Source organism: Nicotiana tabacum, chromosome 11 (genome assembly GCF_000715075.1).
Source record: "Nicotiana tabacum cultivar K326 chromosome 11, ASM71507v2, whole genome shotgun sequence".
NCBI classification, from domain to species: domain Eukaryota; kingdom Viridiplantae; phylum Streptophyta; class Magnoliopsida; order Solanales; family Solanaceae; genus Nicotiana; species Nicotiana tabacum.
Window position 1 is genome coordinate 87,239,046 of NC_134090.1, and position 15,179 is coordinate 87,254,224.

Sequence of the window (15,179 nt, forward strand, 5' to 3'; positions counted from 1 at the left end):
TTATATGAAGTACGGTTGAATTGGGGTGGATTTGACTTCTCCTATTTCGGATTGGAGAAACTGGAGGCGCGTCTAGGCGCGCACCCCAGACCACTCCCAATTGCTGTTTTTTTCTGCTCTGGTCTTGGTCTGGCAAAGAGAACCCCGCTTCGTTGTCCAAGACTTTTCTCTCCAACTCTTTTATAGCCATTTTTTCTCCAATTTGATTCTTTTCCACACAAGTTCATTTCCACACATAAAAAACACGTAATGAGTAGATTTTCACTTTAAAAACCATATGTTATCTTACAAGTCACGTAAGAAATAATATGCAAATATACTCAAAATATGCATTTTTCACCCATTATGATACATGTAATCAGACAAGATATGGAGATCTCTAAACCAAACAGAGAAAAATCATACTAGTAAAAGAAAAATACCGTATCGCCCACCAACAATCCACCATTATCGATTACACTATGGAACAAGGTTGGAATATTGCGTTGTAGGATATAAAGCACAACTGCACAACATAGTATAGTTTACTAAAGGATAGTTTTAGCACAAAAGTGAATGGACGCACCAAACGAAGTTAAAGGCAGCAACGTGACAGACTTTGCTCTCATTGGCCCTAAGTGCCAAACATAAATAGATATTATGCGTGTCAATCCATTATTTGTTGATACATCAGATCGTGGTACGATGATGTTGACGCGTTCACATCAATAAGCCATTCCCACCCTAAAAATTAATCACTTCTAAAACCCACCCTATTCATACTCCTATTTGGTTTAGATGTTACACTAATTATACATAAACCCTTTTTTTTAATTTAACACCCCAATAATATTTATGGTGATATTGTAATTTTTCTTGTATTACCCGGTTAAATTGAATTGGCATAAGACTAGTATAAATGGAGTAACGTAATTAATATAGCGACCTCTAGCTTGTTTGGAATAAAGACGTAGTAATAAGTATTAGTATATAAGATTAAATTGATCAATCACGACGGGTAATTTTCATGTCAAATGTGGTATATTAACCAAAAAAATAAATAAATAAACCATTTATATTTGATTAAATTACATTGATAGTATAAATTCGTTTACAGAAGTATAACTTAAATGAACAAAAAACTTTCATTTTGATTTCGTGGAAACAACATGTTGCAGAAATACAGGATAAGGTTGGGTACGATAGACCTTTATAGTCCGACCCTTTCCCCAACCCGGACTTCTTCTTTTTCGTTCCGTCTAGAAGTTAGAACCTTTTTTTTTTGCAGTATTAAATAATTGGTACTCCCATTTATGACTTCAAAGATTACCGTTTCTGTATGATTAATGTCTATTTTTTATATTTTCCAAAACAAGGTAACAATGAGTGCTTTTGCTCGGATGGGACTTTCTTATGTTTACTTTTTTGTGCTTTTCCTTTTCTGTGGCTAAGACAGATAGTGAAGGACGAAGGGAATAAGAGAAATACGATGAATTAGGAAATAATGGACTCTCTCTGGTCTCAAAATAAAGAGATTGATGCATCAACGACGAATAACCCAAATTTCATGTCATTGTCTGTCTATTAGTGCTTTTTCTTCTTCGAATCCAGTTGCTTATATATTCTTTTTCATCCTATTCCCATTTTCCAGCAAAATCCCTTTCTTGGGCTTATTTTGCTTTTGGGTTAAATTTCTTATGCTTCAATCTTTTCAAGGTAAATGTTATTCTACTCTCAAAGCTAGGGTTTTTCAATTTTTCTGGCTTTATTCTTCTTCTGTAAGGTCAGCTAAAAGCTTCAGTTTTTGATTTAGATATTTTTAGGGTTTTGGGCTCTTACTATTTCTTCTTTAGTTCGATATTCAACTGTCAGCTTGTTCAAGATCTTGTTCAATCCCCAAGCTTAATACTAACAAGCTATCTCAGTTTCTTGCTAATCTTTGGTAGGATAATTATATTATACTGATAGTCATGATATTTGTTTCTAGAATTTATTTATTACAGTAGTTGTAACGAAAATATTAATGTGCAGGAAAATGGTGAGAGGGAAGGTACAAATGAAGAGAATTGAGAATGCGACGAGCCGGCAAGTGACTTTTTCGAAACGTAGAAATGGAATTATGAAGAAAGCTTATGAGCTCTCAGTTCTTTGTGATGCTGAAGTTGCTGTCATCATTTTCTCACAAAAAGGAAGACTCTACGAATTCTCAAGCTCCAGGTATGCATGTTTCTACTTTCTTAATAGATTTCCTCATCCGAGATCTGATTGTATAATTTTTTAAAACTTTTATATATCTAGGATCTCGTTATCAAGAAATTAATAATCATTTTTAGAAAGAACCTCTAGTACTTGGTTAGTAATTCCGCTGCAGTTTGATGAAGTAAGGAAGCATGGGGTTCGTGTACTTGGGATTTTTCCAGAAAACTTATTGCTATAGCAAGAAAACTCACTTTCTCAAAAACTGCATCCCTATAAAAGACCCATATTGATACCAGTACTATTCTATTAGTGTAACTTGTTTTCTTCGTCAGTGTGCTGTACATTTTCTCGTCCAGTCATTTCTTATCTTCCACGCACTCATGAATAACGCTGTTGAGTTGTGTTAGTCTTTCTGTTTTCTGGTACACCTTATTTCGCGGAACTAAAGAGAGTTACAGCCATGTAGTGGCAGTCTTTATAATCTTTGCTTATATGATGTGAATTAAGGAGATTTTATCCGAGTGATATAGGATTTAGATAAGGACATGAGCAGACCTATGAGAAATTTTAGGCTGCAGCAATGTCACATGGGCTAGCGCTTTGTACCATTTTATGTAGTTTCTGTTTGCCTGAGTTTCCCACGTTGGTGGAGCCAATGGGCTGTTTTCTCGTGCTTTGAGAAATCTTCACGTCAATGAATTAGGTCCAAAGTCCTTTTTCTTTAACTACATGACATATGAGCTAGAGTTATTCTCGGTTTACTCAATGTTGAATATATCCTCATTTTATATATGACGTTCATGCTCAAATATCCAGCTCGGAGTGGCAGAGTGTTAGAGTGTCCAAAATTAGTGGAGGGAATGAATTATTTTCTCCTTATAGTCTTTGAGGTAGTGCTTACCTTGTGAGCTAACTTTTATACGTATTTGGGTTATCCGTGATCTTTTTCTTGTACCACATGGAACACATTTATTTTCAATCTATTGTTGAAGTCTTATAACACATGGAACACATTTGTTTTCCATCTAAAGTAAAGTCTTATAATGACATGGAATACATTTTTTTTCCAAAAGTTCCTTTGTTGAGGAAAGTGGAGCGGGGGAGGGTCGTCCTAGGTATCATTTCTTATAGTCTGATTGGTCAAATTTCTAAAATGATCGGCTTATTTCTTAAAAGTGTTTATTCTCAAAAACGCTTTTTTCAAAAGTTTTTTTGGTGAAAAGCAGTGTTTGACTAATTAATTTAAAAAATACTTTTGATCAGCAATTAGTGTTTTGTCAAGCTTTTAAAAAGTGCTTCTAAATATATTTTTCTCAAAAGTGTTTTTTTGTGTTTTTGAAAAAAATATTTTTTTTCTGCTTTTCCAAAACTGTTTCTGCTTCTCTTCAAAAGTACTTTTTGTTCTTCCAAAAGCTTGGCTAAACACTTCAACTTTGAAAAAATTAATTAAGTAGAAGAGAAAAATTCATCCAAAACCTATCCTAAATCGGTTTTTGGGAACTTAAAAAAATTAATTTTTTTTTTCAAAAACTAATCATGCTCCATAAATAAACAATGTTTTAAATTTTTCCTTTTTGAAAAAATATACCCAAAATCTATGCTCAAACGGATGCTTATTTTCAACTGAATGCTGAGGTTGTTTGTACTTTGGGACAGAATATATTCCACAATAATTCTTGGACTAAAGTGTGTGTATATATATAGGTTAATAATGTACAGCGAACCACGCTATGTATATAAAATATCTTAGTTCAGGTTTTAACCAAGCCAAAATTGATTACATAAGCTAATTACTTGTATAGGAGTTACTTTTTGTATTAGTGTGAGTTGAGGTTTAAATAAGCGAAGTTGCCATAGGATCAGCCGCAAATTAGTTATGGCTTCAATAATATTAAGATACATGAGTAACAACAACGATAACAAGAGCACTAATAATGTTTGTAAAAAATGCCTTTGACAACGGTATTAAAATAATGATGGCAGTAACAACAATAATAAAATCGAAGGAAACTTTGTTGCAACCAAACACACGCTTAAGTATACGTGGCCGTCAAATAATAAAGTAACTCGAAAGTCGGATGTCTAACCCACAGAAATGTAGATCAATTGCTATTAAGTAAACTAAAATCAATTAATTGTCCAAGGTAATCAGGAGTGATATTTTTCTATTAATCTACTATTGAAGAAATTAACCAAGTAACAACTAATTTAACAAGAATGCAAATGTGTAAGCTGAGGTTTTAATTCAGAGAAGGTGAAGATTCTGGGGTAGTGGTTGGTTTATCAATCCTATTAAATTCAATAATCACACTTGTTAATCTAGATTATCTATGGTTGTTAATTAATCGGAACGTTTATATGAATAACATGTTCCCACAATACTACTCGTCTGTCCACAATATATCAATCAGGTATTCCTATGATATTGGGTCTATCATGAACAAATATAATATGGTATTCAATTGAGAAAGACTGTTAGGTATATTTCTATCCTAACCACGAAATCTTTCTCCAAGCCAAGGGTTTAGAAACAAGCTCTCTTTAATTCTACTCTAATCTAAATATAGCTTTTTCAAGCATAGCATAGATAGTAGGGTGAATTGGTAGTTACAACAATTCACAAGTTAAAACTAGAATTAAAGAAACAACCACAAGATGATAATCTGAATTAACAAAGATGTAATTAATAAATGTTAATAATCATATCAACCACAACCCTAGAAACTAGAATGCTTAGCCACTCATGTTCATAGCAGTAATTTTTTAAGTATTTTGTATAAACAAATTACAAAAAAAAGATGAAGGAATGAATCATTTTCTTCTCCAAGAATGTTACCAACGTCTTATCCCCTTCAAAAGTCACGTTTTTCCTTCACAAGTCACGTCCTCCCTCACAAAAGTGAGTTTAAAGATAATTTATATGTGATAGGGTTAGCATGGGATGAAATAAAACAAGCCCACTTCGAAATAGCCTTTTTAGATTAGCTCGTTCACTCTCTCGTGAGCACAAGAGAGTGAACGAGCAAAGTTCTTCTCTTTTTCTTTCTCTCCTAGGTCTCTCGTGCACTTCTATGTCTTTTTGCTATACTTCGCTATTTTTTTCCAAGCTTTTCCTCAATTGCTCGTTCACTCTCTTGTGTGCACGTGAGAATAAACGAGCAAAAACCTTTTTTTGTCTTTTGATCCCGAATCAACTTCTTTTGCTCACATTTTGTCAACTTGCTCCTACACATAAGAATGCACGTAATGAGCATAATTCACTACAAAAACTCATGTAACCTAACGTAACCACACAAGTTATGAGATGAAAGTACACCGAAAAATGTCACGACCCAAACTGGAGGGCCATCACTAGCACCCGACCATACTTGCCGAGCACCAACGTACATTTTATCTAACCTTTTTTTATTATCTTTTAGGGTTGAAGAGATCAATATAAATGGTAGACCTGGATCATGGACAACCAGCAATAAAATATGATGGCATGAACATACATAGCAAGGAATGACCAGACAATCAAGAAACTACATATAAGGTACGAGCTACCACGTTACCATGAACGACTATACAACAAAAACCAGCCGACAAGGCATACCAAACTATACATGAGTCGACACTTGTCTATGAGCCTCTAAATGAACATAAGTGCTGCAACATAGCTGGAACAGGGCCCCGACATACCCATAATGTCTATAACAAAAATGCATACCAAGACCACGGCAAGTCCGGAGAAGGGATCTGTCACGACCCAAAATCCCAACCCGGTCGTGATGGCGCCTCTCGTGAGGACAAGGCTAGCCAATCAACAAAACAGTACATCTCTTTATAATTACTTAGCAGGAATAAGTCTAAATCATGGGCAATATAATCTTAAATGCGAAATAAACGTGATAGAACAAGGAAAACCCTCCCAACTCAGCCCGAAATCGGGGTGTCACAAGTCATGAGCTACTACAGAGTTTACTAATATTTTACAAAGTCTGGAATTATCATAAATAACAAAGATAAGGGAGAAAACGGGGCTGCAGACGTCAACAACTACCTCGTTACTCCTAGTCACCGCCTGGTCTGGAAAGAATCAGCGCTCAGGAGCGAACTCAGCTCTGCCTGTATCTGCACACATGGTGCATGGAGTAATGTGAGTACTCCGATCTAGTGAGTAATAAAAATAAATAACGACTGAAAACATGAAATCTCATAACGGCACAATATAGCGCTATCCCAAGCAGTAAAATCAGTTATACAGTAAAATAGTGAGTATCAGATAATTCTTCTTTTAAAACAGTAAAGACAAATAATTTCCACAGTAAGGATAAATCAAAAGCTTGCCCCTCGGGCTCAATATGTAAATCTCAGTATAGTATCAGCCTCTCGGGCTCACTCCCAACTCACCAGCACACAACATCAGCCCCTCGGGCTCACTCCCAACTCACCACACACAAGCAACGGCCTCTCGGGCCCACTCCCAACTCACCTGGGTATCCTGCGCTCACTGGGGGTGTGTACAGACTCCGGAGGGGCTCTTACAGCCCAAGCGCAATATCAATAGGCCTAAAAGCCTTCACACATCACAGACGAGGCCTGAAAGCCTCCTCACATCACTCAACATATCCTCACGTATGGCCCTCAGCCTCAATCAGTCCAGAAAATAATCATAAGCCTCTTGGGCATCAGTAAAACAATAGTGCTCAGCTCAACAGCATTATAAATATCATTAAATCTCAAGTTGAGTATAAATGTAGCTGAGTTCACAAAATAATATAATTCAATTGGACTGAGTTCAAATAATATTTCAATTCGTGAAGAAAATAGTGATGTAAATTCACAAAAGATTTCAGATAATTGGCACGAAGCCCAAATATGGCAATAAGCCCAATCATAGTGAAAAACAATAAATCTTTATCAATTACGCGGTAAAAATATCAACTGGGATGGACCAAGTCACAATCCACAATAGTAAATGACCTCGCGCTCGTCATACAATGCGTGTCTCATCTCAACATAGCAGTATGTTGTGCAATCCGGGGTTTCAAACCCTCAGTGCATCATTTAAAATCATTACTCACCTCAAGACGGTCCAATGTCTACTCCGCTATGCCCTTGCCTCTCAAATTTACCTCTTCCCGGGTCGAATCTGGTTAAAACCACAACGAATACATTACAATAGGCTAAGGGAATATAACCCAATCAAAAAGACTCGAAAAATATCGAAATTCACGAAATTCGAAAACCCGAGCCCCGGGCCCACTTCTCAAAAAATTACGAAAGTTACATCACCGGATTCCTCGTCTTTCCACGAGTCCGTACATATAAAATTTACCAAAATCGGAGTTCATATGACCCCTCAAATCTTCAAATCTTATTTTCAAATCCCTAGGCCTAAATCTTCAATTTACTCCTCAAAAACATATAATCTAGTCGGATTATTCGATGATAATTCAATATTATAGAGTAGAAATAATCACAAGTGACTTACCTCAAGATTTCCCAAGATTTCTTGCTAAAAATCGCCCAAAATCCAAGCTTGGAAGTCTAAAAAAATGACCAAACTCGGACTGCTGGACATTAAATCTGTCCAGAAATTTTCGGTACTGTTCACGCAGGGGAACTGTTCATGTGCGTGAGGTCACTGTGCACTGTTCACCCGCGCGGTTACTGTGCACGCGCGGGTACTGTTCACTACTGGAGAAAATACAGCAGCTTTTAAGAAATTTGCAGCACAACCATTTTTCTCTAAAATGGCTCTAACTCCATCATATGAACTCTGAATTAGACGATTCTTGTTCCTATGAGTCACAAATTATAATACAAACACAACCATTCAATCGAAACTCAATTCGGATCTCGTTTGCCCAGTTCAATACCCATTTCGCTCGTTAAACAATTAACTCACATTTCACGTCAAAAACCCAATCGCGACTTGATGAAATTAAACCAAAATTTCCAGATCAGTCCTATAATTAATGATTTAAATTCTGGAAGTCTCGAAATCAAATTTGGATCTCTAGAACTAAAAATGAACCTTTAGATCATTACATTTATGTTCAAAACGGCAAAAATCTTCCAAAATGACACGTTGGGCATCCGAAACACACCCGAGGCCTTACAAGAGTATGCAAAGCATTATGGACATGTAGATTATCTGCATATCGCCATTTTGTATTAAGGAAGAGTTTTCTCAAGTTATTGCTTACCTCATAGAGCCATTTCACCTTCCAATGTATTATGTGTTCCACCAGCATCCTTGTTATCTTCATTATGGAATAGGTACGGGTATTTAGACTTCATCTCCTCTTCTGCTTCCCATGTTATTTCTTCCATATTCTTGTTCCTCCACAATACTTTGATGGAAGCTACATCTTTTGTTCTCAGCTTGCGGACTTGTCGATCCAATATAGCCACTGGCACTTCTTCATATGATAGGTCCTCTGTAACTTGTACATCTTTGATAGGGACGACTCGAGAAGGGTCTCCAATACATTTTCTCAACATAGATACATGGAATACCGGGTGGACAAATTCCAATTCGGATGACAATTCTAACTCATAAGCAACCTGTCCAATCCGTCGAAGAATTTTATACGGCCCGATATACCTTGGACTCAGCTTACCTTTCTTCCCAAAACGCATAATACCCTTCATTGGTGAGATCCTCAGGAAAACCCAATCACCAACCTCAAACTCCAGATCACGACGTCGGACATCAGAATAAGATTTTTGCCTGCTTTGTGCCGTCCTCAATCGCTCCTGTATCACTTTCACCTTCTTAATAGCTTGGTGAATCAAATCTGGCCCATATAATTCTGTTTCACCGACTTCGAACCATCCAACTGGTGATCTACATCTTCTCCCGTATAGTGCCCTACTCTAACTATTTTAATACTGGAATGGTAGCTATTATTGTAGGCGAATTCTATGAGTGGAAGATGGTCATCCCAATTTCCCTTAAAATCTAGAACACATGCTCGTAGCATATCTTCCAGTGTCTGAATGGTACGTTCAGCCTGTCCGTCAGTCTGCGGATGAAATGCAGTGCTAAGATTCACTTGTGTGCCTAAACCCTTCTGAGAAGACCTCCAAAAGTTAGCTGTAAATTGAGCTCCTCATTCTGATATAATAGATACCGGCACACCATGAAGCCTAACAATCTCCTTGATGTACAACTTCGCATAATCTTCAGCCGTGTAAGTTGTCTTAACTGGCAGAAAATGGGCACATTTTGTAAGTCGATCAATTATCACCCAGATGGAGTCAAACTTATGATAAGAGCGAGGTAATCCAATAATGAAGTCCATATTAATCACCTCCCATTTCCAGGTCGGAATCTCTATATTCTGAAGCAATCCACCGGGTTTCTGATGTTCTATCTTTACTTGTTGACAATTGGGACACTGGGCTACAAATTCTGCAATAGACTTCTTCATGTTATCCCATCAATACTGCTCCTTGACATCATGATACATCTTTGTCGAGCCGGGATGGATGGAATATCGGGATTGATGAATCTCATTCATAATCTTCTCTCGCAACCCTGCCACATTAGGCACACATAATCGGCCCTGGTATCTCAGTGCCCCATCTCTTCCGATCTCAAAAGCCATACTTTTACACTGCTGAATGCTCTCTCTTAATCGTACTAAGATAGGATCTTCATATTGCCGTGCTTTTACCTCGGCTACCAAAGATGATTCTGATGTATTCTGTACAGTAACACCTCCGTCATCAGAGTCTAACAATCTGATTCTCATATTGGCTAGCTGATGGAGCTCTTTAGTCAACCCCCATCTACCCGCCTCAATATGTACTAAGCTTCCCATTGATTTACGGCTGAGAGCGTCTGCCACAACATTGGCTTTACCGGGATGATACAATATCTCGACGTCGTAGTCTTTCAATAATTCAAGCCACCTACGCTGCCTCAAATTCAACTCTTTCTGCTTGAAGATGTATTGTAAACTCTTGTGATCTGTGTAGATGTCAACATGGACGCCGTATAAGTAGTGCCGCCATATCTTCAAAGCATATATTACTGTAGCCAATTCCAAATCATGGGTTGGATAATTCTTTTCATGCTTCTTCAATTGTCTTGATGCATAAGCAACCACCTTCCCACGCTGCATCAATACGCACCCCAAACCTATACCTGAGGCATCACAATATACCACATAACCTTCTGTTCCTTCAGGGAGAGTGAGCACTGGTGCGGATGTCAATCGATTCTTCAGCTCCTGAAAACTACGTTCACAAGTGTCAGACCACTGGAACTTGGTATCTTTCTGTGTTAACTTAGTCAATGGTGATGATATAGAGGAAAACCCTTCCACAAACCGCCTATAATATCCTGCTAGCCCTAGGAAGCTGCGGACTTCTGATGGTGTTGTAGGTCTTGGCTAATTTTTTACTGCATCGATCTTCTGAGTGTCGACACTAATACCCTCGTCAGATATCACATGGCCAAGGAACGCTACTGAGTTCAGCCAAAATTCACATTTGGAGAGCTTAGCATATAACTTACGATCCTGAAGCATCTGTAATACTATCCGCAAGTGGCCCGCATGTTCCGCCTCCGAACGAGAATATACTAGAATGTCATCAATGAATACAATCACGAACACATCAAGATAGGGCCTAAATATAGTATTCATGAGATCCATAAAAGCTGCTGGGGCATTTGTTAGCCCGAACGACATCACCAAGAACTCAAAGTGCCCGTATCTTGTCCGGAAAGCCGTCTTTGGAATATCCTTCTCCTTAACCCTCACCTGATGATACCCTGAACGTAAATCAATCTTGGAGAAATACTTGACACCCTGAGTTGGTCAAATAGGTCATCAATTCTTAGAAGTGGATACTTGTTCTTTATAGTAGACTTATTCAACTGTCGATAGTCGATACACATCCGTAACGACCTGTCTTTCTTCCGCACGAATAGGACTGGTGCACCCCAAGGTGAAGTGCTAGGTCTAATGAAGCCCTTATCCAGCAAGTCCTTCAACTGCACCTTCAACTCTCGTAACTCTGCCGGGGCCATTCTGTATGGAGGGATAGAGATCGGTTAAGTGTCAGGCAACACATCAATGCTAAACTCAATCTCCCTTTCAGGAGAAAGGCCTGGGAGTTCATCTGGGAAAACATCTGGGAATTCGTTGACCACGGGGATTGATTGTAAAGTAGGCGGTTTCGCCTCCGCATCCCTAACGCGAACGAAATGATAAATGTAACTTTTTGAGATCATTTTCCTTGCCTTAAGATAGGAAATAAACCTACCTTTTGGTGTAGCAATATTCCCTTTCCATTCAATGATGGGTTCACCAGGAAATTGAAACCTAACCATCTTAGTACGGCAGTCAACATTTGCATAGCATGAGGCCAACCAGTCCATTCCTATTATCACATCAAAATCAACTATTTCTAACTCAAATAAATTTGTCGAGGTTTGACGACTACAAATCATCACAATGCAACCTCTATATACCCTTCTAGCAATCACAGAATCTCCTATCGGAGTAGATACCGCAAGGGGTTTACTTATCAATTCAGGTTCAATGCCAAACTTATTAGCCACAAAGGGTGTAACATATGATAATGTAGATCCCGGATCAATCAGCACATATACATCATAAGAAAACACAGATAATATACCTGTAACAACATCTGGAGACGACTCGAGATCCTGTCGACCTACTAGAGCATAGGTTCGATTTTGACCACCCCTCAAACTCGGCACTACACCTCTACCTCTACCACGACCTGTCGACCGCTGAAAACCCCGTGCTGGAGGTCGAACTGATGAGGAAGAAGCAGACACATATCCAGTCGGCTGAGCCATACCATCACCTCCCCTGTTAGGACAATCCCGCATCATATGGCCAGGCTGTCCATAAGAATAACATGCATCAGAACCTTGACGGCACAATCCAAAGTGGGCCTTGCCGCACTGATCACAACGTGGTGTTGTGGGTCTCGTCTAACTAGTATCCCTGTGATGTTGTGAGCCTGATGCCTACGAACTCTGACCTGGACCAGAATGGGTAAATCGATCATATTGAGGCCTCTAAAACTGTGGGGGAGCACTAGCTACAGGTGGCGTCGAACTCCTCAAAGACTGGGGCCTGACACTGCCTCTGAAGTCATTAGAATGCCTTTCAAATCTCGCCCTCTTATGTTGGCCCCTATCCTGCTCCCTATCTGCCCTCTGTTGGCGCTTACGATCCTCTAGGGTCTGGGCATAACCCTAAATACGGGAAATATCCATGCCCTCCACCAAGAAGGCTGTCGTGCACTCATTTATCAGATGTTGTCCCAATCCGTTCACGAACAAATGCACCCTATCACTCATCTCGACCACCATATGGGGAGCATACCTTGCTAAAGAATCGAACTACATATTGTACTCTCGCACACTCATATTACCTTGTCTAAGGTTCAAGAACTTATCAGCTCTAGCTTGTCGTATCTCAACTGGCAAGTAGTGACGAAGAAAGGCCTCAGAAAATTCCTTCCACACAGCTGGAGGAGCGTTCGAACCCCTGGATCTCTCCCAACTATCATACCAGAGAACCGCTAAATCCCGTAGCCGATACAAAGCCAACTCTACTGCCTCTGTATCACTAACATGCATAACCCGAAGTGTACGATGAACCTGGTCAATAAACGTCTGCGGGTCCTCCTTGGGTTCTGATTTGGTAAACACTGGAGGGTCTAAATTAATAAAATCACGAACTCTCATACTAACTGGTTTCTCAGCAGCACCTGTATTCTGCCTCTGAGCCTGAGCAGCTACCAAGCTAGTCAATAACTGCAAATCACTCCGCATATCCTGGTCTGTAATGCCAGACGGAGGAACTGGAGGTGCTGGGTGCCTCCTAATATCCTTTGGAGGAGACGGGGTAGCTGAGGTATGAGACGACATCTCACTCTGAGCCTCACTTTGGCCTGCTCTGGCTTGGGGCACCAGACTGGTACCCTCTCCCGTAGCTGTATCAAGCCGTCTACTAATTGTTTGCTTCCTAGTCGAAGGCATCACTGAAAGAAAACAAGGTGAATATTAGAGACAACACTTACGACTCAACTCTACGCACGATCTAGATTCAGGAAGAAGGTAACAACCCTAGATGTCATGTAGCCTCCTGATTATAAATGTGGCGCGCTACACATCCATAATCAAGAATATACTAGACACAGCTCATAGACAATCCCTAGGACAGATTTGCTCTGATACCAAGTTTGTCACGACCCAAACTGGAGGGCCATGACTAGCACCCGACCATACTTGCCGAGCACCAACGTACATTTTATCTAACCTTTTTTTTATTATCTTTTAGGGTTGACGAGATCAATATAAATGGTAGACCTGGATCATGGACAACCAACAATAAAATATGATGGCATGAACATACATAGCAGGGGATGACCAGACAATCAAGAAACTACATATAAGGTACGAGCTACCACGCTACCATGAAAGACTATACAACAAAAACCAGCCGACAAGGCATACCAAACTATACATGAGTCGACACTTGTCTATGAGCCTATAAATGACCATAAGTGCTGCAACATAGCCGGAACAGGGCCCCGACATACCCATAATGTCTATAACAAAAATGTATACCAAGACCACGACAAGTCCAGAGAAGGGATCTCGCCAATCACTACTGAACTGGACAACCTACTGTGGTGGGGGAGCTGCACCTGCCTACAGCACGACATGCAGCGTCCACAAATAAAAGGACGTCAGTACAAATAAAGTACTGAGTATGTAAGGCAGGGAACCATAAATATGATCAGTAATGTAAGCAGGGATAGAGAATATACAACCTGGAACATCTGAGTACCTCTGAGGGCTACTGACATGAAATGCATGATACATATGTATGTATACATAAACTTTTAAAACATATGCCTCTGTGGGCATCATCATCATATATCGTGCCCAGCCATAATAGGCTTGGTAAAAACGTACCCGACCGTCATAAGGCTCGGTAGAATCGTACCCGACCACGTGGAGCTCGGTAAAACCCAACTGATCAGTGGTTTCACAATAGGTGTCGTACCCGGCCGACTATAGCGTGGCTTGGTAGAGTAAAATAGATACATATATATAATGCATGCTCGACTCATGGAATCACATTCTAAACCTTTCGGAGTGACATAAGGTCGGTATCCTCTGTACACGTTATTAGGACCAACTCTTCATTACGAACCTTATAAGAATCAGGAAGTACCAGCAACATTGATAACATAAGAATAAGAGAAGCAACATTAACATCAATCGTTCCATAAGAGGGAAAGCAATGTAAGTACTGCTAGCTTCTAAGAGTAGAGTATCTTTGGAAGCTCGTTCATTACATTATGTACAATCGGAGTCGTGCAAAAGAAGAAAAGGGATAGCCTCACATACCTTGTATATACTTCCCCAATCACAAGCTATGCAATTGTCACAACTCCTTAGTCTACAATAAGAGAAACGATACTATCGTTATCATTTAAGCGTCATAACTATTATGTATCGACCACAACCTATTTTACGTTGAAACGGACAGCACCTCCCCTATATATATGACTTCACACCATTCAAAACAATCACCAAACAGTCCAAACAACATCAATAATAAACATATTGAGCCTCCCAAAACAGTCCACGCACAACCTAATTACATCATACATACGACGACCACTGTAGTCGTGTCAAACGACCCAGAAATGTTACGAATCACTATCAGCCCACAACCCTACATATATATGGTGTTCCTACACACCCTTCCACCTCCAAAACTCCACAAAATAGTAGTAAAACATGCAGCCCAATAGCAACACAAAACCATCCACAAAACAGTCCGCTACAAGTGAATAACTCGAACTCACGGCTTCCGATCACCGTCCCGTGAGTTCTTACATGTATAGAACGACTTACCATGAATTCACAGCAGAGAAAAATGTATGAAAGATGACAGTAACTTACCTTACTTGTTGGATAACTCAGCCCTTCCCTTGGTTCT

General features: G+C 39.4%; 1 protein-coding gene across 5 annotated transcripts in view; it reads left to right on the plus strand.

Annotated features, from left to right (window-relative positions):
- Positions 1-1,347: 1,347 nt before the first annotated feature.
- Positions 1,348-15,179, plus strand: part of LOC107818587 (MADS-box protein AGL42-like) — a 55,479-nt gene continuing 41,647 nt past the window's right edge. For 2 of the 5 annotated variants that reach the window (XM_075225272.1, XM_075225273.1), the window contains exons 1-2: positions 1,348-1,695; positions 2,011-2,196. In XM_075225272.1, coding sequence (XP_075081373.1) covers positions 2,015-2,196 — 182 coding nt within the window. In that variant the 5' untranslated portion in view covers positions 1,348-1,695; positions 2,011-2,014. Of the gene's footprint in view, positions 1,696-1,832; positions 1,922-2,010; positions 2,197-15,179 lie in introns of all 5 variants that reach the window. The other 3 variants (XM_075225271.1, XM_075225274.1, XM_075225270.1) reach the window with 3 other exon arrangements.